The 25,557-nt window shown below is 40.9% G+C and overlaps 2 protein-coding genes across 3 annotated transcripts in view; one reads left to right on the top strand and one right to left on the bottom strand.

The window, feature by feature from the left end:
- Nucleotides 1-13,402, bottom strand: part of STX8 (syntaxin 8) — a 242,399-nt gene extending 228,997 nt beyond the window's left edge. Inside the window, exons 1-2 of the mRNA XM_054571252.1 lie at nucleotides 13,346-13,402; nucleotides 480-579 (exon numbers count right to left, since the gene is read on the bottom strand). Coding sequence (XP_054427227.1) covers nucleotides 480-579; nucleotides 13,346-13,362 — 117 coding nt within the window. The 5' untranslated portion in view covers nucleotides 13,363-13,402. The remainder of the gene's footprint in view (nucleotides 1-479; nucleotides 580-13,345) is intronic.
- Nucleotides 13,403-14,154: 752 nt separating this feature from the next.
- Nucleotides 14,155-25,557, top strand: part of CFAP52 (cilia and flagella associated protein 52) — a 32,551-nt gene continuing 21,148 nt past the window's right edge. Inside the window, exons 1-6 of one of the 2 annotated variants that reach the window (XM_054571085.1) lie at nucleotides 14,155-14,239; nucleotides 17,408-17,607; nucleotides 17,998-18,134; nucleotides 21,747-21,875; nucleotides 23,981-24,080; nucleotides 24,907-25,023. In XM_054571085.1, coding sequence (XP_054427060.1) covers nucleotides 14,155-14,239; nucleotides 17,408-17,607; nucleotides 17,998-18,134; nucleotides 21,747-21,875; nucleotides 23,981-24,080; nucleotides 24,907-25,023 — 768 coding nt within the window. The remainder of the gene's footprint in view (nucleotides 14,240-17,407; nucleotides 17,608-17,997; nucleotides 18,135-21,746; nucleotides 21,876-23,980; nucleotides 24,081-24,906; nucleotides 25,024-25,557) is intronic. The other variant, XM_054571086.1, reaches the window with a different exon arrangement.

The raw sequence follows: 25,557 nt of genomic DNA, 5'->3' as shown, positions 1-25,557 counted from the left end.
AGGTGGGGGGAAGTAAACCCTAAAAATGAATATAAACAGAAACAAAAATAAAAGGATAGCATAAGACAAAGAAAAAAAATCAATTTTCACATTTTTAAATGTAACATGTAAAACGGATTTATTCTTTTGGTGAGAATGTATACTCAAAGAAATGAGGACATCGCCTCTGGTCCCGCAAAGATATATTATCTGGAGGGAAAGTGTGCCAACCCTAGAACTAGACTAAAATTGTTAGAAACCTTTAAAGTAAAACAGAAGAAATGAAAGAGATGTCAAGCTTCAATTAGCCTTAGTGGTTAATGATCAACTGTTTGGTCATAATGTCAATCCAACAAACATAAGCATATAAGCCATCATACATGCATACATGCATGTACACACACATACCCCCACACACGTACACCCTCATAAATAGAAGGGTTTTCAGGCCTCAAAGCTCAAACAAGTCATTTCAACTACTAAGTCCCTCCTGGTCTCACCTTGGTTGTGTTTTCACCATTTCTTTCATAGTGGTTTCGTTGTTGAATTTTCTCAGCAATCTCTTGTGCAATTTGGCAAGTAGAATCATATGTGGAGAACCTGTATCAAAGTCATAAGGGGAGGAAAATGTTTAAGTCACTTAAAAAAAAATCCTGCATTATATATTTATATATTATATATGAATATATACATATATATTTCATGTATGTGAAAAAAAGCAGGTGATATAAGACATTACTTAATTAAGAAAACAAGAGGGAGGCTCATAGGGAAAATTGGATCCTGGTCCAGCTTTGCTTCATTTCCTCTCTTTCTCTTCCATACTGTCATCTATAAAAAGAACAACTTAGTGGCAGCATCACACTCCCTAACTGCAAATTATACTAGAAAGCTGCAATAACCAAAACTATATGGTACTGGCAGAAAAACAGACATACAGACCAATGGAACAGAACTGAGAGATCAGAAGTAAACCCACATGTATGGGGGCAACTAATTTTTGATCAGGGAACCAAAAACATACAATAGAGAAAATAAAGTCTCTTCAATAAATGGTGCTGGGGAAATTGGAAAGCCACATGCAAAAGAATAAAACTACACTGCTATTTAACACCACACACAAAAATTAACACAAAATGGATCAAAGACTTAGATATAAGACCTGAAACAATAAAATACATAGAAGAAAGCTAGTACTAAACTTATGAACCACAGTCTCAGAGAGGATTTTATGAATTTCATCCCAAAGGCAAGGGAAGTAAAAGCAAAAATAAATGAATGGGACTGTATCAAACTAAAAAGCTTCTGCACAGCAAAAGAACCCATCAACAAAACAAAAAGACAACCAACCCAATGGGAGAAGATATTTGCAAACAATACCTCCAATAAGAGGCTAATATCTAAAATACCTAAAGAACTCATACAACTCAACAACAAAAACAAACAATCCAATTTAAAAAAATGGGCAGAGGACATGAACACTTTTCCTAAGAAGATATGCAAATGGCAGACAGATATATGAAAAGACGCTCAACTTCTCTTGCTATAAGGGAAATGCAAATCAAAGCTACAATGAAATACCACCTCATACATGTTAGAATGGCTATTATCAACAAGACAAGTAATAAGAGTTGGAATGGATGTGCAGAAAAAGGAACTCTCATTCACAGTTTGCTGATGTGAATGTAAACGGGTACAGTCACTATGGAAAGTGATTATTATGAAGGTTCCTTAAAAATTAAGCATAGAGCTACCATATAACCCAGCAATTCCTCTTGTAGGTATCTACTTGAAAAATTTGAAAACATTTATAAAGATATATGTACCCCTGTGTTCACTGCAGCACTATTCATGGTTGCCGAGACATGAAAACAACCAAGTGTTGTTCAATGAATAACTGGCTAAAGATGTGGTATGTACCGCAAGTATGCAATGGAATACTACTCAACCATAAGAAAAGATGAAATACTGACATTTGTGACAACCTGGATCAATCCTGAGACTATCATGATAAGAGAAATAAGGCAGATGGAAAAGGAAAAAAAATATAATTTCACTCACATGTGAGATATAAAACAGAAAGCAACAAATGAACAAACAAAACAAAAACACTCACAGACAGGCCACAGTATCACTGTTACCAGAGGGGAAGAGGAGTTACCAGGAGATTGAAGTAGGTAAAGAATCAAATGTATGTTGAGGGAAGAAGGCCTGACTTTGGGTGGTGATCACATAATGCAAAATACATAGGATGTACTATAGAATTAATTGTACACTTACAAGTTACATAACTATATTAATGACTATCATCCCAATAAACTTAATTTTAAAAATTTTTTTGAGAGAGATCCAAGATGGTATCAGAGTAGGTAGAAGGTACGCTCCCCTCCTCCCAAGACCAAACTGGAATTACAACTAAGTATAGAACCATCAATCTGAATAACCAACGGAAGACTAGCTCAACAGGAGTCTTATAACCAAAGATTTACAGAAGAAGCCACATTGAGATTGGTAGGAAGGGCGGAGGCACAAAAAGGGCTGGCCCGCTCCTGTGAGCACAGCTGAAATTCCAGAGGGATATCTCAGCTGCAAAGGTTCTCCCTGAAAAGCATGGGGCCTCAACCCCACACTGGGCTCCTTAACCCAGTGCACCGAGCTGAGAAAAAGTATGCATGTAACATCTGGCTGTGCAAATTAGCACAGATCCACTAGGGAGAGAAGGGAGTCTGCTAAGGAAACAGCTATCCTCTTGAAGGGCTAGCACACAAAATCTTGTTTGCAGCCACTCACCCTGGACTCCCACCGAGGGAGTTCAGAGCAGACTAGTGTTGTGTGAGAAGAGACTGGGGTTTGTGGCTCTGGGGAAAAAGCTGAAGGAACAGCTGCCAGGATCCCTGTTCTGAGTCTCTCTCCCACACCCCAAAGGCTACCTTTCATGGGTGGAGCACTCCCCTCCTCATGACATCAGCCTGGAGGAAGGCAATAGCCCCATCCTGCAAAGCTCATGCCCTACTGAGGAATCAGCTATCTGGGCCTGGCTGCAGCACTCTGGGCAGACTCAGAGGGTATCAGTGACTGAGTTGTGTGGTTTTGCGTTAAGGGCTATTCCACCCGCCTTCCTGTAAACCTGTCTGGTGCCTCCCCTCACAGGAGATCCGCAAGGCCCAGGCTCCCAACTCCTGGTAGCAAGGGATGGGGTAGGGGCAGGAAGAGGCAGGCCAGTTCCCGAGGAGGTCTGGGCAGAATCCAGGACAAAGTTGTGTGGCTCTGGAGCAGGGGCCTCTCCACCCGCCTTCCCTAAAGCTGACCAGGACCTCTCCTTTCTGAAGATCCACAAACCCCCACTTTTAGCCACATGTTGGAATGGCTATTATCAACAAGACAAGTAATAAGAGTTGGAATGGATGTGCAGAAAAAGGCCTAGAAGGCCTGCCATGCTGAGGTCAGGCTCCCAGAAGAATCTGGAACAAACTGAGTCGTGCAGGTCTAAGACTGGGGCCGTTTTCCCCTTGCACACTCAACCAGCGCAGAACCCTCCTTCACACAGCCAAATCTTGCTATGTTTGGGCTCGATAAATTCTGTTGGCCTCACCCTGATGACTCTGAGACCCCACCTCACCACAAGGGTCTGAGGGCACCCAGCAAGTGGCAGCTAGACTTGATACACCGGCACTTTAATTGAGTGGCCTCAGACCCAACACTGGCACCCAGCTGGAACCTCTATCAATCCAGTGAACACCACCCACCCCTACCTGGGGGCTCACAGAGAACCTACCTCATGCAACTCAAGTACTGCCAGAGGCTCTTTCAGGGATTGAGCTTAACAGGCAGCCAGCAGGCAGGCACAGGTAGAGATGGACTGTGGGGTGCCTGGGTCTTCTGCAGACCTGCCCTCGGGCTTGGTGGTGGTAGAAGCCAGCCATGCTGTGCAGCTTGGTACTTTTCACACATACCCAGGCCCAGCAGAAGCAGCTACAAACTGGGGATCACTTTGTACCTCCAAACAGGTTTCTCAAGGCCAGTCACAGGCAGTGTCGGACATTGACCCGCACCAGAGTCCCTCCCAAGAGGCCCCAGAACCAACAAACATAGTAGCCAACTTCAGGCAACATTACAGACAACATGGAAGTAGCCTCACTAGTGGCAGGTACAAAGGGAGATTTCAGCAGACCGTGCTGAGGCAAACTCCACTCTGTGAGATCAGCACCTGCACAGCAGTTCTTATACTGTGGTGGGGTTTGACCCTCACAGTCAGCCAGCCTAAGGGTCAACTCCACATGTGAACAAGTCAATAGCAATCAAGACTCAATTACAACAGGAGGGCTCACGTAACCCGCACAAGGAACATTCCTGGAGCATCCAGCTCAAGTGATCAAGGAGGCTGTGCCACAAGGTCCAACAGGACACACACTGCATAAGACACCCTACAAAGACTGGGAGTCATAGCAGATCTGACTAATATATAGAAACACACACAAAGGGGCAGCCAAAAGGGGGAGACAAAGAATCATGCCCCAAATGAAAGAACAAGAGAAATCTCCAGAAAAAGAGATAAATGAAATGGAGGCAAGTAATTACCAGATATAGAGTTCAAAACAATAGTTATAAAAATACTCAAGGAACTTAGTGAGAACTTCAACAGCACAAAAAAGGACACAGAAACCATAAAAAAGAATGAGTCAGAAATAAATAATACAATATCTGAAATGGAGAATACACTAGGAGTCAATAGCAAATTAGATGAAGCAGAGGATAGAATCAGCATTTAGGAAGATAAGGTAACAGTAAAAAGTAAAAAGAATTTTTTAAAATGAAGATAGTTTAAGGGATCTTTGGGACAATATGAAGCATAACAACATCCACATCACATGGGTACTAGAAGGAAAAGAGAGAGAGCAAGGGATTGAAAACCTATTAAGGAAACAATGCCTGAAAACTTCCCTAACCTGGTGGGGGGAAAACAAACACACACACACACACAAGTCCAGGAAGTTCAGGGAGTCACAAACACAAGGAATGCAAAGGGGACCACACAAGGACACATTATAATTAAAATGGCGAAGGTTAAAGAGAGAGAGAATCTTAAAAGCAAGAAAAAGCCAATTAGTCACCTACAAGGGCGCTCCTGTAAGACTGCTGCCTGATTTCTCAACAGAAACATTTCAGTCCAAAAGAGAATGACATGAAATATTCAAAGTGATGAAAAACTAGGATGTACAACCAAGACTACTTTACTCAGCAAGACTTATCATTTAAAATTGATGGAGAAATAAAGAGATTCCCAGACAATAAAGAGCTAAAGTAGTTCATTACCACCAAACCAGTATTACAAGAAATGTTAAAAGGTTTTTTTGAAAAAGGGGAAAAAAAACAGAGGAACATAGTTATGAAGAATAAAATGGCAATTAATCTGCAGTTACCAATAATCGCTTAAAATGTAAATGGCTTAAATGCTCCAATCAAAAGACAAAGGGTAGCTGAATGAATAAGGAAAAAAAATGCATATATATGCTGTCTGCAGGAGACCCATCTCAGAAATAAAGATACATACAGACTAAAAGGGATATAAAAAGATATTTCATGCAAATAGAAATTTTAAAAAGGTTGGGGTAGCAATACTTATCTCAGACAAAATAGACTTTAAAACAAAGACTATAACTAAAAAAAAAAAAAGGTTATAATAAGAGATAAATAAAGACACTACATAATGATAATGGGAACAACCCAATAGGAGGATACAACCCTTGTAAACATTTATGCACCCAACATGGGAACACCTAAAGAGAAAAAGCAAATCTTGATGAACATAAAAGGAAAGAGCAACAGTAATACAGTCACAGCAAGGGATTTTAACACTCCATTGACATCAATAGACAGACGTTCCAGACAGAAAATCAACAAGACAGCAGTAGCCTTAGATGACACACTAGATCAGATGGATATCTTCAGAGTATTTGACTCCAAAACAACAAAATATACATTCTTTTCAAGTGCACATGGAACATTTTCTAGGTTAGAGCACATTGTTGGGACTCAAAACAAGTCTCAGTAAATTTGAGAAGGCTGAGGTCTTATCAAGTATCTTCTCTGACCACAACTGCATAAAACCAGAAATCATTCACAAGAAAATAACAGAAAAAGTACACACAGACATGAAGACTAAATAACAAGTTATTAAACAATGAATGGGTTAACAATGAGATCAAAGAAAAATGAAAAGATACCTTGGGACAAATGGAAATAAAAACACAACCTCAAACCTATGGAACACAGCAAAAACAGTTCTAAGAGGAAACTTTATAGCATTACAGGCTTACCTCAAGAAACAAGAAAAATCTAAAGTAACCTAACCTTACATTTAAGAAACTAGAAAAAACACAAAGCCAGAAGTGAGTAGAAAAAGGGAAATAATAAAGGTGAGAGAAGAAATAAACAAAATAGAGTTTAAAAAAACATTACCAAGATAATGAAACCAAGAGCTGGTTCTTTGAAAAGATAAACAAGGTTAAAAAACCTTTAACCAGATTCATCAAGAAAAAAAGAGGGCTCAAAAAAATAAGATCAGAAATGAAAGAGAAGTAACAACTGACACCAGAGAAATACAAAAGACGATAAGGAAATAGTATAAATCCTGTGCCAACAAATTGGACAACCTGGACAAAATGGATAAATTCAGAAAATCTGAACAGACCAATTACAACTAATGAAATTGAAAGAGTAATCAAAAAACTCCCAAGAAACAAAAGTCCTGGACTGGATGCCTTCACAGGTGAATTTTACTAAATATTCAAAGAAAAACTAAAACCTATCCTTCTCAAACTATTCCAGCTAAGTCAAGAGGAGGGAAAGCTCCCAAGCTCCTTTTAGGAGGCCAACATTATCCTAATTCCAAAACCAGATGAAGACAGTACAAAGAAAAAAATTATAAGCCAATATCACTAATAAACATACATGCTAAATTCCTCCACGAAATATTAGATAACTGGATGCAGCAATACATTAGAAAAATCATTCACCATGATCAAGTAGGATTTATTCCAGGGATGCAAATTTGGTACAATAGCCACAAATCATTAAATGTAATATACCATATAAACAAAATGAAGGATAAAAATCACATGATCATATCAATAGATGCAGAAAAAGCATTTGATAAAATCCAGCACCCATTTATGATAAAAACTCTTAGCATAATGGGAAGAGAGGGAACATACCTTAACATAATAAAGTCCATATATGACAAAGCCACAGACAACATCATTCTCAATGGGCAAAATCTACAAGTGTCCCCTTAAGATCAGGAAGAGGGATGTCTGCTATCACCATTCTTATTTGCATAATACTGGAAGTCCTAGCCACAGCAGTCAGACAAGAAAAGAAGTAAAAGGCATCCAAACTGGAAAGGAAGAAACAAAATTGTCATTATTTGCAGATTACATGATACTATATAGAGAGAACCCTAAAGGTTACACACACACACACACACACACACACACACACACACAAGAACCTACAAGAACTGATAAATGAATTCAGTAAAGTAGCAGGATACAATATAAATATCCAGAAATCAGTTGCGTTTTTTAAACATCAATATGAACTATAAGAAAGAGAAACTAAGAAAACAATCCCATTTACAATTGCATAAAAAAAATACAAACCTAGAAATAAATTTAACAAAGATGTGGAAGTCTGGTACTCGAAAAACTGTAAGACACTGAAGAAAGAAATTGAAGATGATACAAATAGGAGGAAGCATATACCATGTTCATGGACAAGAAAAATGAACATCAAAATGTCCATACTGCCCAAAGCAAGCTATAGATTCAATGCAATTCCTGCCAAGATACTAATGGTATAATTCACAGAACTAGAATAAATATCCCTAAAATTTATATGGAACCACAAAAAACTCCAAATAGCCTCAGCAATATTGAGAAAGAAGAATTAAGTTGGAAGTATCATGCTAACTCATATCAAGCTATACTATAAGGCCACAGTAATCAAAACAGCATGGAACTGGCATAAAAACAGACACAGATCAACAGAACACAAAAGAGAGCCCAGAAATAAAACCCATACCTTTATGGTCAATTAATATTTGACAAAGGAGGCAAGAACATACAATGGGGAAAAGACAGTCTAGTCAATAAATGGGGTTGGAAAAACTGGACAGATACATGCAAAAAAATGAAAACTAGACTACTTTCTTATACTATTCAAAAGAATAAACTCAAAATTGAGTAAAGGCTTAAACATAAGACTCTAAACCATAAAAAGCCTAGAAGAAAACAGAGACAGTAAAATCTCACACATTTTTCTTAGTAATATTTTTCCTGATGTATCTCCTTAGGCAAGGGAAACAAAAGAAAAAAATCAACAAATGGGACTACATCAAACTAAAAAGTTTTTGCACAGCAAAGAAAACCATTAGCAAAATGAAAAGATAACCCAATGAATGGGAGAACATATTCACCAATGATACAGCTGATAAGGGGTTAATATCCAAAATTTATAAAGAACTTATACAAGTCAACACCAAAAAACCAAATAATCCAATTAAAAAATGGGCCAAGGACCTGAATAGACACTTCTCCAAAGAGGCCATATAGATGGCCAATAGACATATGAAAAGATGCTCAATGTCACTAATCATCACAGGAATGTAAATTAAAAATACAATGAGATATCACCTCACACCTATCAGAATGGCTGTCATCAATAAATCAACAAACAAGTGTTGGGGAGGATGCGGAGAAAAGGGAACCCGCATGCACTGTGGGCGGGAATGCAGACTGGTGCAGCCCCTGTGGAAAACAGCACGGACTTTCTTCAAAAAATTAAAAATGGAACTGCCTTATGATGCAGCGATTCCACTTCTGGGAGTATATCCGAAGAAAACAAAACACTAATCTAAAAGAATATATGCACCCCTGTGCTCACTGTGGCATTATTTACAAGAGCCAAGATCTGGAAGCAGCCCAAGGGCCCATCAATAGATGAGTGGGTAAAAAGGCTGTGGTACATTTACACAATGGAATTCTACTCGGCCGTAAAAGAAGGAAGTCTTAGCTTTTTCGACAGCATGAATGGACATGGAGGGTATTATGCTGAGTGAAATAAGCCAGTCAGAGAAAGAGAAATACCATATGATCTCACTTATATGTGGAATCTAATGAACAAAATGTACTAATAAACAAAATAGAAACAGACTCGTAGATACAGGGAACAGACCGACAGCTGTCGGGGGAAGGGGTCGGGCGCTGGGTGAAAAAGGTAAAGGAATTAAGAAAAAAAGAAACCCTCATAGGCATAGACAACAGTATGGTGATTACCAGAGGGAAAGGGAGGTGGAGGGAGGAAGAAGAGGGTAAAGGGAAGATAAATGGTGACAGGAGGAGACTTGACTTTGTGTCGTGAACACACAATACGATATACAGGTGGTGTATTATAGACATGTACACTGGAAACCTATATAATTGTATAACCAATGTCACCCCAATAAATTCAATAAAAGTTTTTAAAAAAATAATAAAAATAAAAATAAAAATTTTTTAAAGAGGAGCTTAGGCCTGGCTCTGAGGTTCCAGAACATACATACAAAAATCAATAAGGTACGCTACGCCTCCTGCCGAACGTGGGGTATAAATAATAAGTATTTGTGGAGTTCTGAAGTGAGAGAAATTGCTGTTCTGGAGGCACTAGACCTGACAGGCCTAGGCCAAAGGTTACATCTTGGGCTCAGGCACCAGCTTAACGCAAGCCCCTTCTTCTGACAGCAGGGAGGAGCAGATTTTAGATGTGCAGATTTTAGATGTGGCAAAAGTCACAAGAGCAAGCAAAGGTGAAAGGAACAACGTGTGCCTGGCACACTCAGCTGAATGGTGCCCTTGGAAGGAAGAGAAAGTATAAAATGATAAAGAGGAGAAGAAGCTAGTTTCCGAAGAGCCGTGAACACCAGCCTAATCAGTTTTACACATAAAGCAAGGTCTGGATGAGGTTAAATGAAATGCTGAAGGGCAAAGTCCGGGGGTCCTGCCCCAGTCCTTGTGTTCTCACCTTAGCCATAAAGAGAAGTATTGGCTACATATTGAAATAACTGGGGAATCTTAAAAAAAAATAGAACCACCACCACAAATTCCTGGCTCCCACCCTGGAGCATTCTGATTACACCGGCACGGGGTGTGCCACGGACTGGAGCCGCGGGGAAAGCGCCCAGGCGCTTCCAACCTGCAGCAAAGTCTGGGAAGCACCCGCCGGGCGGTCAGAGGCAACCTCGTCACGGCACAAGTGCCGCCACTGCTAGTTCCGCAAAATTAACCTGCATTCTGTTTACACACACTGTTGGGAAGGAGAGAAAAGTGGTGGGAGACCAAGGGAAGACTTCTCCAGCTACTTAATTACATAACCCCTCACCAGTGTTCACTACTGCAAGGCCTAAGGCTACGAAGATTTGGACTACAGTAGAAATAGGCAGCGTAAGAGAGATTTAAAAGAAAATGCAACCAAAGGAGATTAATGAATAATCTGATGCTTTAAGGAGTGAAGAAAATGTGGATGATTAGTTTTCAGGCCTGAGTGATGCCGTGACTGAGACTGAGGAAGTGAAAGGGAAAACAAAAGAAATTTTCAGACTATGAACTGGTCCTTCTTCCAGCACCAAAATACTGAACACATAGTTAAACTGATATATGTATAACACTTTCATTAAAATACACTCAGAAAAAAAAAGACATAACGGACAGAAATCAAACAAAAAGAGCAAAATATTGACAATTCCAGAAATTGGGTTATGAATATAAAGCGGCTCATCATACTATTCCACTTTGTGTATATTTTTTACCTCCACAATACAATTTTTAAAAAGTAAATAGACCAAAAAAATCCAATGTTCACTAATTCTTCTTTTTTGTATTAACAAAAGTCGCAAAAACTAAACAAGTTCAACAGGAATATAAAACAATTAAGATTTAACTGTTATTTTTCCAGAAATGGTATATCATCAACAAATAAGTTGCCCTAGCAGTGAAGCCAAGTAACTTTATTAGCAACATCTTGAGATTAACATCAGAGACAAAAATCACTCACTACTATTAAACAATGAGCTTGCCGTTTGTTGTGGTTTACCCTTTAACTCCTCAACGTTAGAACACTATTCAGGAGCAAAGCATCATCGACCTATGATTTTCAACAGCACAAAGGCAAAGCTATAGTCGAGGCCGTTTTTATAGGTTTTCCAACATCCCATTCCATACTCCACTCTACCCTCCAGATCAGCAACCCATTTTGCAAAGTAAACTGATGCTAGCACAGCCAAGTTCCCCCACTGTGTTTTGCAACAGTCAAATGAGAAAGCTAAAGAGTCAAGCTACTTGATAACAAAGGGAAAAATTATAAATGTTTCTTCAACATTAGCTATGGAAGAGGCTTGGGGTCCAGTAATAGCTTCCACCAATCTAAACGGATAACCAGGGGTTTCTCCCTTATTTCTGAGCTTTATATCCTACCTTATGTGTAAAGTGAGGGAGTTAGCTTCCAGGAGGTGGACAGCAATTTAGCAATATGTTATCAAGGGCCTTAAAAATGTTCTACCCCTTGGATCCAATAGTTTCACTTCTCAGGAACAAACCAAGGAAACGAGAGATGGAATAAAGGTGTAGTCTTTATAATAATTAAAAACCAAAAACACCCTCATGTTACAAAGAGGTGCAAAGAAGGGAATGATTAAATATGGTTATTCCTGGCATTATTATAGACCATAAAAATGTGTTGTTAGCGCTCTTCCTCCCCCTCCCAGATGTGCATCTCCTGAATGCTAAGGGACCGCACTAGACTTGTAACCCTGCTAGGGGAGCAATGGCCAGCAGTAGCTGGTCCTGGGCTAACCCCGAACCTGTCTCCAAGGCCCCTTTCCCCTGACTTCCCTGTGAGCCAAGCAGCCCAGTCTAGTCTCTCTTCCGTTGCTTCTCCTATTCTAAGACCTTTCTTGTTCCGCTGTCCTCAGCTTTAATAAAAGTACTTTCAAAATCAGGAAAAGTACTGTCAGCAAATATTAATAATATGGAAAAATGGTCCCAGTTTTGTAAACATATACATACATATTAATATGTAGATTAAAGTAATATTCATCTTAAAAATCAATAATGGCTATTATTCTAAATGGTAGAGTTAAAGATGTCGATTTTTTTCCCTCTGCAAATGTTCAGTATTTTCTAAATTTTCTATCAGAGTGTATACAATTGTTAAAAATAGATGGAAAAAATTAGCGTTAAATCAATTAAGCCATTGGCTCAGATGACCTAGATCTCAGGGAGTGCTAACTTTGATCTTGCTGTTCATTCTCCTAATGTCCAGACTTAAGCAACTATAAACTACATTAGAAATGCCAACATAAGACATATATTCCAACAAGATTTTATAGAACTATAATATGCTTTTAATTATTAAACAAAAGCCTCAAGTCCGCTATGTTATAGCAATATGTTCCTTGGGATTGGAACTTGGGTCTTTCATCATTCAGTCCTTGGAGCTTCAATTGTTGGGGTTTTTTAAAAAGATTTTATTTATTTATTTTTAGAGAGAGGGGATGGGAGAGAGAGGAAAAGAAACATCAATGTGTGGTCGCCTCTCACGCGCCCCATACTGGGGATCTGGCCCCCAACCTAGGCATGAGCCCTGACTCGGAATAGAACCATCGCAGTCCTGCGCTTCATCCACTGAGCCACACCAGCCAGGGCTAATTGTTGAATAAATTAAACAATTAAACAGCTATTGTTTTACTGCAACAGTTGTTGCTGTAGAAGGCCTTCATGATACTGACTCAGATAAGGTTCAAATACCTTATAAACAAATGCATAATTTCTCTCCTAGGTTCCTACAAGTGTTTTGAAGGACCCACAAGACGTAGGTCCTAGTGCCAAGTGGTTACTAACCGGCTGGTGACCTTGGATTCTGAACCTCAGTTTCTCCACCTGTGAAATAAGGGGGTTCACCAGATGGGCAGGCATTGCACAAAAAGGTTACTTCTACTTCACTTTCACAGGAATCCAGGGAAGCCAGCTCCACAACCAGGACAAGCGGGAAATCCCAGCGGCAAGACGCAGCCAAGAAGGGTTAAAGGAGTGTTGAGATTTCATAACTAGCTCTCCGCTCCCAGGGGTTCACCCCGTCTCCTGCCCCGGCCACCCCTGCAAATACGAAGGATGGCGGGATGCGGCAGAGTCCCCGTCGGCAGGGGACGGGTCCTTGCTGCCACCCCCATCCTGAAAGGCGTTCAGCTGCAATGCCCAGCGATCGGCCGCTGCTCGGAAACCCGGCCTCTACCCCAAAGACTCTCGGCGCGCGGCCGCCTTCACCCGGGACTCACCAGGGGTCCGGAGCCATAGCGCTGTCTCCTACTGCTTCTCGGACACTTCCTGCTCTCAGCAGCTGACTACGGCGGCCCGCGCGGCTCATACCCCGCGGTTTGGCCCGAACGCGACCAAAACCTGGAGTTTGCAAGGCCAGCATACTAGTACACTTGCTCTTCCAAATTATGAAAAGCGATCCTCCGGGGAATAGTAGTTTGGAGCAATCTGCTTCTGCTAAGAGATGCGAACAGCTGGGTGCATTTAAAATTGTTGAACAAAATTAAAGCATTTTCCCTAGAAGTGGGAGTTCCCCAAAACCTTTAACAGTTAACAGAAAATTTTATACTGCTTAAAATAAAAATGATGTTGGTGATAAATGCACAACTGTATACATTTACAAATACACACTTTAAGTGAATTTTATGATATGCAAATTGTACCTCAATAAAGCTTTAAAAATTCTTTATCCAGCTTCACACAATAGACCTGAAGATATATTAATTACACTATTTTATGGCAAGTTATCCAATCAAAAGAAATCTTGTGTCTGATTAATTTTTAAATGCTATTAGGTGCTTGATCATATAGTTATCGAAAAGATCACAGATTCACTACGTGGGGAAAGAATTAATTTGTTCTCTGCATTTAGTGCTCCCTAAATTGCCAGAGAAAGGGGAAAAAAAAACCCGTCTATTTGCAAGCGAGCCTGAATACAAATTTGAACTCAGCAGGATGGCTTTAGCGCGAGCGTGGACCAGATGCGCATGCGCGCGTCCGTTACCATAACGACCAGAGACGCCGCAAGTCTGGAGCCTGAAAGTGAAAGATGTCTCTGGCTGTGATGGAGACCCAAATTTCTCCCAACACCGAAGTGACCGAACTGGAGCTTGAGGCTGTGATCGGCTTCAACGGTGAGGCCATGAGCATGTTTGGGCTGGATGGTTTGGGAACCCTGGGATGTGCAGTGCCAAGAGTGACAGTGAGACACCGGGTGGTAACTGGAAGGCAGTGTGGGACGCTGGCATAAGCCTTGGCCAGGGCCGACACGGAGGAGTGGCGGGGAGGTGAGGGAGCAAGACAACTTCTCCTGCACAAAAGCCTTAGTTAGGGTTACTTCCTCGCTCCACGTCTCAATGAGCGGAATGGTTATTGCCAGCACCTAAAGGGAACAAATGCCTCTTCACCGGGCCGTAAGGATGAGTAAGGGTGGTTGTAACCCTTATTCCACACGTCAGTCCTCCCTGGCTTTAAGCCCCATATAGCCCGCAAAAGCTGCCCGCCCCTCAATAATTACTGGATTACTGAGTCCATGACGGCCCCTGGGACCAACTAACTTCCAACATCCCAGCTAACGTATTTATTTATAAGAAAGGACTGGGAAAGGAATGTGTGTTTTAGCAACCGCTTTAGGGAGGATGATCTTGTTCTCTAACCCGAAAGAAGGGTTCTAATGATAAGGACTTCAGTCCACGATAGAAGTCGAAAAGGACGCCAGGGGGAGCTGTGGGACAGAGATACTTTGATCAGAGTGGGCCTGGTCGTTCTGCTCAAATCCTTAACGACTGACTGCCTATTATTTTGGACATTAAGTGAGGGGGAATGATGTTTGGTTTTTTCCTGAAAGATGAAAACAAGCAATGAATTACATTTTAGAAAAGCGAACTTTTTAAAAGCACACTGTGATGTCTGAAAGCTTTAAAATTGAAACATTGTACATACAAAACAGTCAACGACCAAGATTTTAAGAGCATTCTAGGACATGGCTCTTGACTCTAAACTTCATTTAACCATCTCTGACAGACAGTGAGCACTTAGCACATCTGAGATATCAGCCATCTTTAGAGCTGGTACCTAATCGTTGGTAAAGGAAGTGAGTGGCCTGCAGTCTGTGTAAAGGGTCACACTGGTGACCAGGGTAGAGCCCCAAAGAGAGGGCTCTGCAATTGAATTCGCGCTGTTTTGTAGCGCTCCAAGAGTGAATGTATGGCAAATTTTAACTCAATGTCTTCTATGGCAATTAATTACTAATTACCTTGGCCTTTTAGAATGGCCCAAATTAACTGCTTTTACCTTATTGGTTTTGTGACAATTTATATTCTCTCCTTGTCAAATATACATTTATTGAGAATCACCACATGCCAAGTAATATGCTATTTGCTAAGAATATAAGGACAATTGCAAGTGTTTCTCTAGGCTACACACCCAAGAATGGATTACTTTGATTCTAAGCAACCATACTCAATATGGACATACTGTTTTCCAAAGGAATTTTGCCAGTTTTTCCCTCTGACCAAGCAGGGCATAAGTGTTCCCTTTGTTCCACATCATCACTAACACTTGGTATTGTCAGTCTGTTTTAATCTTCGCCAAATGATATCTCATTTTGAATGTAATTTGCATTTCCCAATTACTTGTGTAGTTACACATCTTTTCATGTCTTTGTTGGCTTTTTAATTCTCTCTGTCATAAATTGTCTTTTCTATACTTTGCTCATTCTTCTGTTGGGCAGTTTGTGTTTGCTTTGTATGTTCTGAAGGTAATGCACATTTGTACTTGCAAAAATAATATAATATATTTACATACATTGCAAATATCTCCTGATTTGGGATTTTCTTTTCATTTTTATCTTTTATTTAGAAGTTTTTAATTTTAAGCATAACTGGATGCACATGTTGCGTCTGTTAGGATTTGCTCTTTTTATGTTATGTTTAAGAAGTCATTTCCTACAACTTGTGTATGCATTGAGTCTTGTTTTTCACATTTAGATCCTTGAGCTACATGGAATGCATTGTTTGTGGATGGTGTGAAGTAGGATCTAATTTTACTTTTTCCATATGGATGGCCATGTGATTATTTATAAGGAGACTGCAATTAGAAAAAAATAAGTATGTATTTTAGTAGGAATAGATTACCCCAGACACAAAACATAGTATTATGAGAATTTACTGTATAAAAAAGGAACAAAGTGAAAGAAATCATTTGCTTAATAAATACATTTGGCCATTTAAGCAAAAAGAAAATCTACTTAGCTACTGGGATTGCACTATGCACCAAAATAAATTCCAGAGGGAGTTAAATATAAAAGATGAATTCATTAGAAGACCAGAAGGCTATATTAATAAATATTTATGACTCTTTTGGTGGGGGAGGGAAATAGCAATAACAAAGATGTTAAAATATCCAGGAATAAATGTAATGTGTGAGATCTATCCAACGAAAAATTGGAAAGGCTACTGGGCAGGGGAGACATAAGAAATTTCATGGAAAAACATACCGTTTTTAAAAAAGGAGACATAATGTAGCATTATAAAAATTACCTTCCATTAAATTAACCTATACATTAAATACATCCTACTAAAACTGAATGTTTAACAAGTCAAGCTGAATTTAGAGTTTATATTGTAAAATAAATATGAAGCAGAACTGAAAAAAATCCTGAACAAAGATGAGTAATAAGAGAGGATTGTGTCTATTTCACATGGAAGCATATTACAAAGGTGTGTAAACGTTGACATGGTTCTTGGCAAATATCTGGAAGGTGGCATCGGCCTGTGAGAGGTCCTGGGATTCCTCAGTGTGCCTGGTGGAGACTTAGAACTGAAACCAACATTTTATCTTTACCAAACTTGTGGCCAGGATAATGAATTCCCGTTTTCCCTATGCCTAGGCACCCACGGGAGCCTAGGCACCCACAGGGCGCACTCACCAGGGCAGGCTGGCTGCTTTGCTTCCTGCAGTTTCCCTGCATGGGCCTTGGTGTTCGCAGTGAGGTTTCTGGGCCTGACGCAGCATCAGCAGCCCTTGGGAGCTCATCAGAAGTGCAGCCTCTCGGCTCCACCCCAGACCTGAAATCAGAACCTACGTTTCAGCCAGACACCCCGGGATTTCATGCACATTAAAGTTGGAGAAATCATATACAGTACTAGACTAACCTTGTCAGTGGAATACAACTACCTATCACCGCCTACTTATTTTAGTTGAACTAAGGCTTATTTCAAAAGTGTTCTCCTTTGTACACAATTTTAAAAAATTACCAGCCACTTCTGCACCTTATTATTATGATTTTTAATCTCTTTTAGGACATGTGCCCACTGGTCTGAAATGCCATCCTGACCAGGAGCATCTGATTTACCCTCTGGGTTGTACAGTCCTCATCCAGGCAATAAATACTAAGGAACAGTATTTCCTGCAAGGTCATGGCAACAACGTCTCCTGTGTGACCGTCTCCAAGAGCGGAGTTTACATTGCCTCAGGACAAGTCACATTCATGGGCTTCAAGGTGACTAAACTGAAAAGTTATTCATTGTGAACTGATTTAGAGGTGCCTGACTAGCAAAACTGCCCCGCTTCGGCTTAGCTTGGTGCTGACCCGTGTTTTCACCCCTCCTCTTCTTCCTCTTGACTTCTCTTTGACCTCTCTTTCATTCTGTCAGGCCGAGAGTGAAAGAATCCGGTGTTTTTACACCACATGTAGCTGCTGGTGACTGGTGATGCTCAGGAACAAAAGCCACTGGTTAAAACCATTTCCAGCTTGTTGCTGTCATGTTTGTAGGATGTGCTGTAATTGCTAGAAAAGTGACATTACTGGTTATTTTTCACTGGGAGGCATAGCCATTTCCTCAGGTCCTTTAAATCCTGTCTCTGATCTGCTGTATATTCTTTCTCCCAGGCAGATATCATTCTGTGGGATTATAAGAAAAAGGAGCTGATTGCTCGGCTGTCGCTTCACAAGGGCAAAATTGAAGACCTGGCCTTTTCACCGAATGATTTGTACTTGGTATCCCTAGGAGGCCCGGACGATGGAAGGTAGTGAACTAAGCATGTTTACTTATTGTCCAGCGGGCGTATTTCTAGACATGTCAAGTACCCTCTCCCCTCTAACATTCCCTGTTAGCCTGTCTATATTTAGTGTGTGTGTGTGTGTGTGTGTGTGTGTGTGTGTGTGTGTGTGTGTGTGTGAAAGCCTGTGAGGAAAATTCCATAGGACAATTGTTCTCAACCCTGGCTGTGCTTTGGAATCCACTTTGGAGCTTTAGAAAATTACTAATTCCTGGCTCCACCTTCAGAGAGTCTGACTTGATTGGCCTGGGCTTTAGGAGTAATAAAAGTTTCCCACATGATTCTAATGTGCATCTAAATGTGATAACCATTGCTGCAAAAAAAAATAAAAATAAAAATAAGGACATCACCGTCATTGTCATCATCACTAGAAGCAACATCAAAGATGACAGCTAATTTTTGTGAGTGCTTACTTACTGTGTGACAGGCAGGTGCTTCACTGTAATTGCATGATCACATTCAAGCCTCACAGCCACTCCATGAGGCGGGAGCTGTTCCTACCAGGGGGAGCTAAGCAAGCAACTAAAGCTACCAGCTGGGAGGTAGCAGAGCTGGGAGACAAACCCAGGCAGTGTGACTGCAGAGGTGGCATTTTTAATTTGCCTCACTATGACATAACCTTTGCCCTCCAAGAACTCATAGCAGGCAGAGAATACATACAAATGAAAGGGGGGGGGGATCTTTAAAACATTAACATATAAAAACATTATATTAGGAAGAACAATCAATGCAGTTCTTATGCCTATGTAAATAGCCTGTAGAAGAAAAATAATAAATAACACTTGAGGTTTGTGTAGGGTTCAATTCTTTGGTGCACTTTTACAGGTACTTTCTTGTTTGAGCTGCACAGGTTTATTACCAATGAAATTTACATTTATGTGTAGTTATACACATATGTTGATAGTTCTTGATAGAGAGCAAGTCCACAGAGTTTTTATGAGATTTTCTCCTTTAATAGTTGTTCCCCTCCCATGTCGAGGACTCACGCCTTCCTTGGGCCATCCCCATTTGACTGTTTTTGATAAGGAATGTACCCAGAAACCAGCGATCAATGTTCCCAGCTTAACTTAAAGCAATCATTCTCAACCTCGGGTGCACACTGGACTCATTTGAAGAAGTTTTAAAACTCCCAGCGCCAGGGTCTCACCCTGGAGGATCCTGAAGCTTGGCCATCAGACCACTTCCACTTCCACCATCTTTCTGTCAGAAAGATGCCAAGACTAGGTCTTGGGGAAGAAAACTAATGGCGCCTTACTGAAGGTTAATCTGCACAATTGTTCATCTCCTCTGTAATTTTATGTTTGATTTTAGGCTTTGTAAAATTTACTTGCAGAAAATTGGGGGATGTTGAGAAAAACATTCTAAAGAAAGTTTCTTTTCTAAAGAAAGAGAAAAACAAGCCTTGCAGGACAGGAAAATGCCCGTTCCTGAAGAGCCACGGTGGTGAGGGGGACAGGGTTCTGCGGACTGGTTTTGGATAATCAGGGATCAACCCGGAACCTGTGGGAGGGGCCATTCTGCTCAAACCACTTGGCTTCACAGAGGAGTGATGGAAACTGTAGTAGACATCTGGCAGTTTGGATGTGCATACATTTAAAGAATATTTTGTAAACTATTTATGAACCTTGTTTGCATTATTGGTATCATAGGTCAGTGTTGTAATGCAACCTGCTTTTTGATTAACTTTGTTTCAAGGATATATTCTATGTGTGTACATGTAGACGTGTACGTACCTCATTCTTTGCAATGACTGCATAGTATTCCTTCTACAGATGTGCTAGAATTTATCCAGCTAATTCTCTACCTGTGTAAGTGCCTTCTACTTATTTTTAAATTCTAAACTTCTTTTTGAAAAATTAAAGCTATACCTGTCCATGGTTTATAAAGAAAGCATGTTGTCCTACCATGCGAATGGGTTCAAAATTCCTATTCCCTCCACCATGATGTGCTTTATTTGCCAGAGGCACTTGGATTCTTTTTTTACAGCTCTCTTGAGATATAGTTCACATACCATAAAATTCCTCCATTTAAGGAATACAGTTGAGTGGTTTTTAGTATAATGATTAGTCGAGTGGGGTTTTTGTTGTGGGTTTTTTTTTGCTAGAATACTTCCCCAAGGAAATTTTTTACATGCTATGGGCTGTAGCCATCACCACAATTAATCTTAGAACATTGTCAACGCGCCCGAAAAGAAACCCCATGCCCATTAGCAGTCACTCCTCAGTCCTGGCCCGCCCCTGCCCGGCCAGCCCCAGGCAACCACAGATCTACTCTCCGTCTCTATACGTTTGCCTGCTCTGGATGTTTGGAATAAATGGAATCATACAATGTATTTCTGCCACTGGAATATGTGGTCTTTTGTGACCGATTTCTTTTATTAAGCATAATGTTTTCAAGGTTCATCCATATTATGGCATCTATCAGTACTTCATTATTTTTTGTTTTCAAATAGTATTCCATTGTATGGATATTTTACCACATTTTATTTATCTATTCATCAGTTGGTGGGTTTTGGGGTCTTTTCTACTTTTAGGCTATTCTTAATGATGCTGCCATGAACATTCACATATAAGATTTTGTATGTATGCATGTTTTCATTTCTCTTGAGTATAAGGTACTTGGTTATAAGAGAGATTTTTTGGTTCATCTAGTTATCAATATAAATTTTTATGTGATACGTCTCTTGACTTTTCCACTTTAGATGGTATCTATCGATTTCTTACTAAGGAAAAAAAATGTATGGCTCTTATACTGTCTCCTGCCCCTGTCATTCTTAGAGAGCTTGATTATATGTTGATTTTAGATTACCTGTGATGACACATTTTACATGTACAAAATTTAGGAAATATAAATACACATGATTTTACATTAACAAGATTTGCAAATATTTGTATTCTGTTTCTTTATACTTTGATTCGGATGTTTAACATAACAACCCTCTCCCTAGCATTTTTAGTATTATTACCCAACACTGTGTCATGTAGGACTGAGTTGTATGATTACACCCAGAAAGAAGGAAATGGAATCCAAAGCCATGCTGCTCAAGGTGGGGCCCCAGGCCAGCAGCAGCAGCATCACTCGGGACTCTTGAAAACGCAAATTCCCAGGCCCCGCCCAGGCCTTCTGAATCAGAACTCCGGCGTGAGTCTCAGCGGTCCCTGTTTTCCAGGCCCTGCAGTGATTCCAATGCCCATTCAACTTTGAGATCACTGCCTTGTGTCATCGTCTTTATTGCTATTTTTCCTAGAATACTCCCCCAAGGAAATTTCTTTACATGATATAAATGGATGGTAAACTTTTATGCCTTGAATGTCTGAAAATGTATTTTAACATCAGACTTGATTGATGCACTCACTGGTTTCTAGCCCCATAATCATTTTCCTTCAAAAATTGTGTCACTCATTTGTCTTCTCATATCCAGTGTGACTGAGGTGATGTCAATGCCATTCTTTTGTTCCCTTATAAGTAACCTGTGTTTTTTTTTCCTTTCTTCCTAGAACTGCTTTAAAAAAACCAAAAACTGTTTCTCATTTTGAAGGCCTGTCCCCCTCTGACTCGCCTGCCCTCTCTCTTTGGCAGCGTGGTGGTGTGGAGCGTAGCCAAGAGGGACGCCATCTGCGGCAGCCCCGCCGCCGGCCTCAACGTCGGGAACGCCACCACGGTGATCTTCTCCAGCAGCTGCGACGAGATGTTTGTCACTGCTGGGAAGTGCGTGTCTACAGTTGGGGCTTCAGACTCCCCAGCCCATTTTATTTGCTTACGCAGAACATGTGGTCATTCCATCCGGGGGAACATGTTTTCAATCCTGAAAACATATCTTAGAGCCTTTTAAATGTGGTTCTTTGAAAATTCTGTGCTTCCCACTGAAAATATTCTGCTTATCTGCTAAGTCCATTTTAGGTTCTGGTCTGCTTGTTACTGATAACACATAAGCTACCATCCATGCTCCTGGAGTATTTTGCGCAAGCGCACAGACTCACTTACTGGTTGATGTTTTTTACCACCTGCTCTTGATTTAGGTTTCATGAAGTGATCGTTGAGAATGAACTGTTCCAGGAAGCTTAAGCGTTTGACTATTAGCCATATGAGATCATTTCCAGTAGGGGACCGAGCTGAAGGTCCGAATAGAGGCCAGCATCTGCCGAACAGGAAAGATTAACTTAAAGATTCACCCCATCAGAACCTGGTTTGGAGGCTGAGGTGAAGATTAAACCTATATAAAAGCATCCTATTTCATTTCATATATCTGTCCAAAGGTCAACAATCTGTGAATGTAGCGTTGATGTGTACGTTGGCTGGGACTCTCCTTCTCAGCCCATCTGTGGTTTCCCATCTGTGGGAGGCGCATTGTCCTTACCTGTCCAGCCAGAGTCAAGCACGTGTGTTGCTCTGCATCTGTCCTGCTTCCTGCCCCCACCTTGTGCTTGTAGCGTGCATTAGTGCTGTGGGTAATTATGAGAAGGATACGTTCAGAGGCCAGGACACTAACTGGCTGGTATGAAAACCAGCTCCTAAGGAGCGCATCTTATTAGGACACACTCCGATCCTGAAGCGGCTGTCCCCGTCCTCCCATGTCTCAGAGCCACTGGCAGCCACGAAGCTCTTCAGCCCCTCCCAGGTTTGCCGAGCTGTTCGATGAAGGCTCTGTGTCGGGTCTCTCTGCTCCTCAGCAGCTGCCTCAGCAGCCGGCACCAAATGATTCTGACATCTGAGGACACTGTTTCTCCAAGACCCAAAACCTGAGTTGAAGCCAGAACAATTTTTGTAGAACAATCTCTGTCCTAAGTCTGCTTTAATTTCATGTGACACTGATCACTGAGAAAAAGTACTCTTAAGTAAGATTTCCGGTATGCGCCTGTACCCTGTGGTTCTCCATCATGGCCCCTGTTTCAGGTGTTCCATTATATTGTCCCCAAGAGATATCATGCAAATTCCAAGTGAGAGCTACCAGGAAGGCTATGGAGAAGCTGATCATTTTTTACTTTAGAAAGTACATTAAAAAATACTTAATGAGCGCTTAAGGATGTGCATCACTCCGGGGGGCGAAACGAAAAGAAAAACGGAACTTGATCAATATATTTTTAATATTTTCTGTCTTAGGATATTAGCTAAAGTCTCTGTGATGTTGATCATGATATATTTATACTACTATTAACTCAGATTAACTCAACATACACTAATTAAATATCATTTATATGCCAAATACTGTGCTAGGTGCTGATTTTTTCCCTTTTTTAAAATTTATTGAGATGACCAAATGATACAGGTTTCAGGTGCACGATTCTACAACACATCGTCTCTACACTGTACTGTGTGTTCGGCACCCCCAGGTGCTGATTCTGCTGGACTTTTCATTGCTTAGCCTCATTTCTCCTTGTTTAAAGAACAGACTCACCATAATGAAGTCCTTCCTTTGAAAAAAATTGCCTCACAAACCAATACCTTGACAGAAACATGCTTAGTGAACTCTGGTCCACACTTCACTTGTTTCTGTGTTTATCTGTACATTTCTCCGTTCTCACTGCAGTGGACAGAGTGCGCTCTCCCCAGCGACAGAGCTGCGAGGGGGTCCTTGGCCTGGTGCCTGTGGGCTCTGCCTTTTCTCATTTGGAGAGTTGGGGGATCATAAAACCACCCCTGCCGGGTGGTTGTGAGGACCAAACAGAAGATCTTAGGGGGAGCACGAGGCTATAACGAACCCTCAAATATATCTAGTTCTCTTCTCTTCAGCTTCAAGAAATACAGACAGCAGCAGAAGACGTGAAATGGTTGGTGAGTGGGTACTTATTTGATTGTGAATTTCTTTTCTATAGTGGGACAATTCGAGTTTGGGAACTGGATCTCCCAAACAGAAAAATCTGGCCCACTGAGTGCCAAACAGGACAGACGAAAAGGATAGTCATGAGTATTACAGTAAGTATCACTCTAAGTGTTATTTTAAGTAACTATTAGTACAAGTTCCTGTTAACAATACTGGCCAAGGTATGTGTGTGTATATACACGTTCCTCGGGTTTGGGGAGGGAAGGAGAGGTCTGGACATATGAGATGTTGCTTGAGGAGGCCCAGGTGAGGGAGAGGCTGCCTTCTGGAGCTCCCTTTAGAAGCCAGAGAGGAGCTAGACACAGCTCTGGGTAGGTCTCATATTGCTGAGACCTGGCTGCCACGTGGAGGGAAGCAGTGCCGCCAGAAGGCACAGCCTATGCCACTTACGTTATTTTTGCTACTGGAAATAAAGTTTCTAACAATGAAACTCACTGTTTCCATAAAGAGGACATAGTACTATGTTTTCATTGTGGATTCATACATGTAGACATGCAACCCCATCCTCCATTGACTTGGGCCTCTTGTCTGATGCAAAGTCATTTCATGATATAGACTTTGGAAAATATGAGATAAAGCAAACACATACTCTCTTTGGAGGAGTATAGCTTCCACCTGGGAGCCCGTTGGAGGAGTCTCAGGAGTTAGAGCTAGCGGGGTCTGCATACTAACATCAGTCACAAACGCGCTTCAGGGGAAATGCACAGGCTAAATGGAGTCTAATATTTCCTCCACCTCTGAGTTTGGCTTTGTGCTTTTCTTACCCACCTTTGGGTCTGAGAAAATAGAAGTAGCCACATGCACCTGTGCAGGTCTTCTTGCTGTTTCAGGGGAAGCTCGTTCCATCCCTGACCAAGGCTCAAGGGCCTCACTGGAGAAACCCAGGCATTCATGTCTCTTTTTCTCTCTGACCCCCAGATGGCCAGTGATGATAGCTTTTTCTACCTTGGCACCACAACTGGAGATATTCTAAAAATGAACCCGAGGACTAAACTATTAGCGGACGCTGGGCCTGCGAAGGACAAATTCAGTCTGGTGAGTAGGGATCATTGAAGTCTGCTCCGCTTCGCTGTTTTCCTGTGATTGCTTCCCTTCACTGCCAGTGCAGACGTTAGTTAAGAAAGAGTCTATGGGAAAAAGAAAAAGTCTGTGATGTACCTAAGTCCACACCTAAACTTGCGAGATGCACTGACTAGTTCTCTAAGCCCTCATCTCTGGTTTATATGCAAGACGTAGGTAATCCTAGGTATCCTCAGTTAGGGATCAGAACCACACCTTTTCCACATCTTCAAGGCACAGAGCCGGTGGCTTTGTGATTTGTAACCACATCGATCCCAGCATTTGGGCAGCCCTGTTGTCATGTATGAGAAATGTGTTCTTCGATCTATAAAACTATATAGACATATAATTTTTTTTCTAATCTAATATCTAGATCTTAGATTTCATGATTTTTTTCCCTTTTATTGAATTTATGGGGTGACAAAATGATACGGGTTTCAGGTACACAATTCTGTAACACATCATCTATACGCTGTACTGTGTGTTCGCCACCCCAGGTGCTGATTCTGC

Source organism: Pteronotus mesoamericanus, unplaced genomic scaffold, assembly GCF_021234165.1.
Source record: "Pteronotus mesoamericanus isolate MK-2021 breed Mesoamerican mustached bat unplaced genomic scaffold, CSHL_Meso_final contig_22, whole genome shotgun sequence".
NCBI lineage: Eukaryota > Metazoa > Chordata > Mammalia > Chiroptera > Mormoopidae > Pteronotus > Pteronotus mesoamericanus.
The sequence above is the reverse complement of the archived record's forward strand: the minus strand, read 5'-3'. Positions and strand labels throughout refer to the sequence as shown.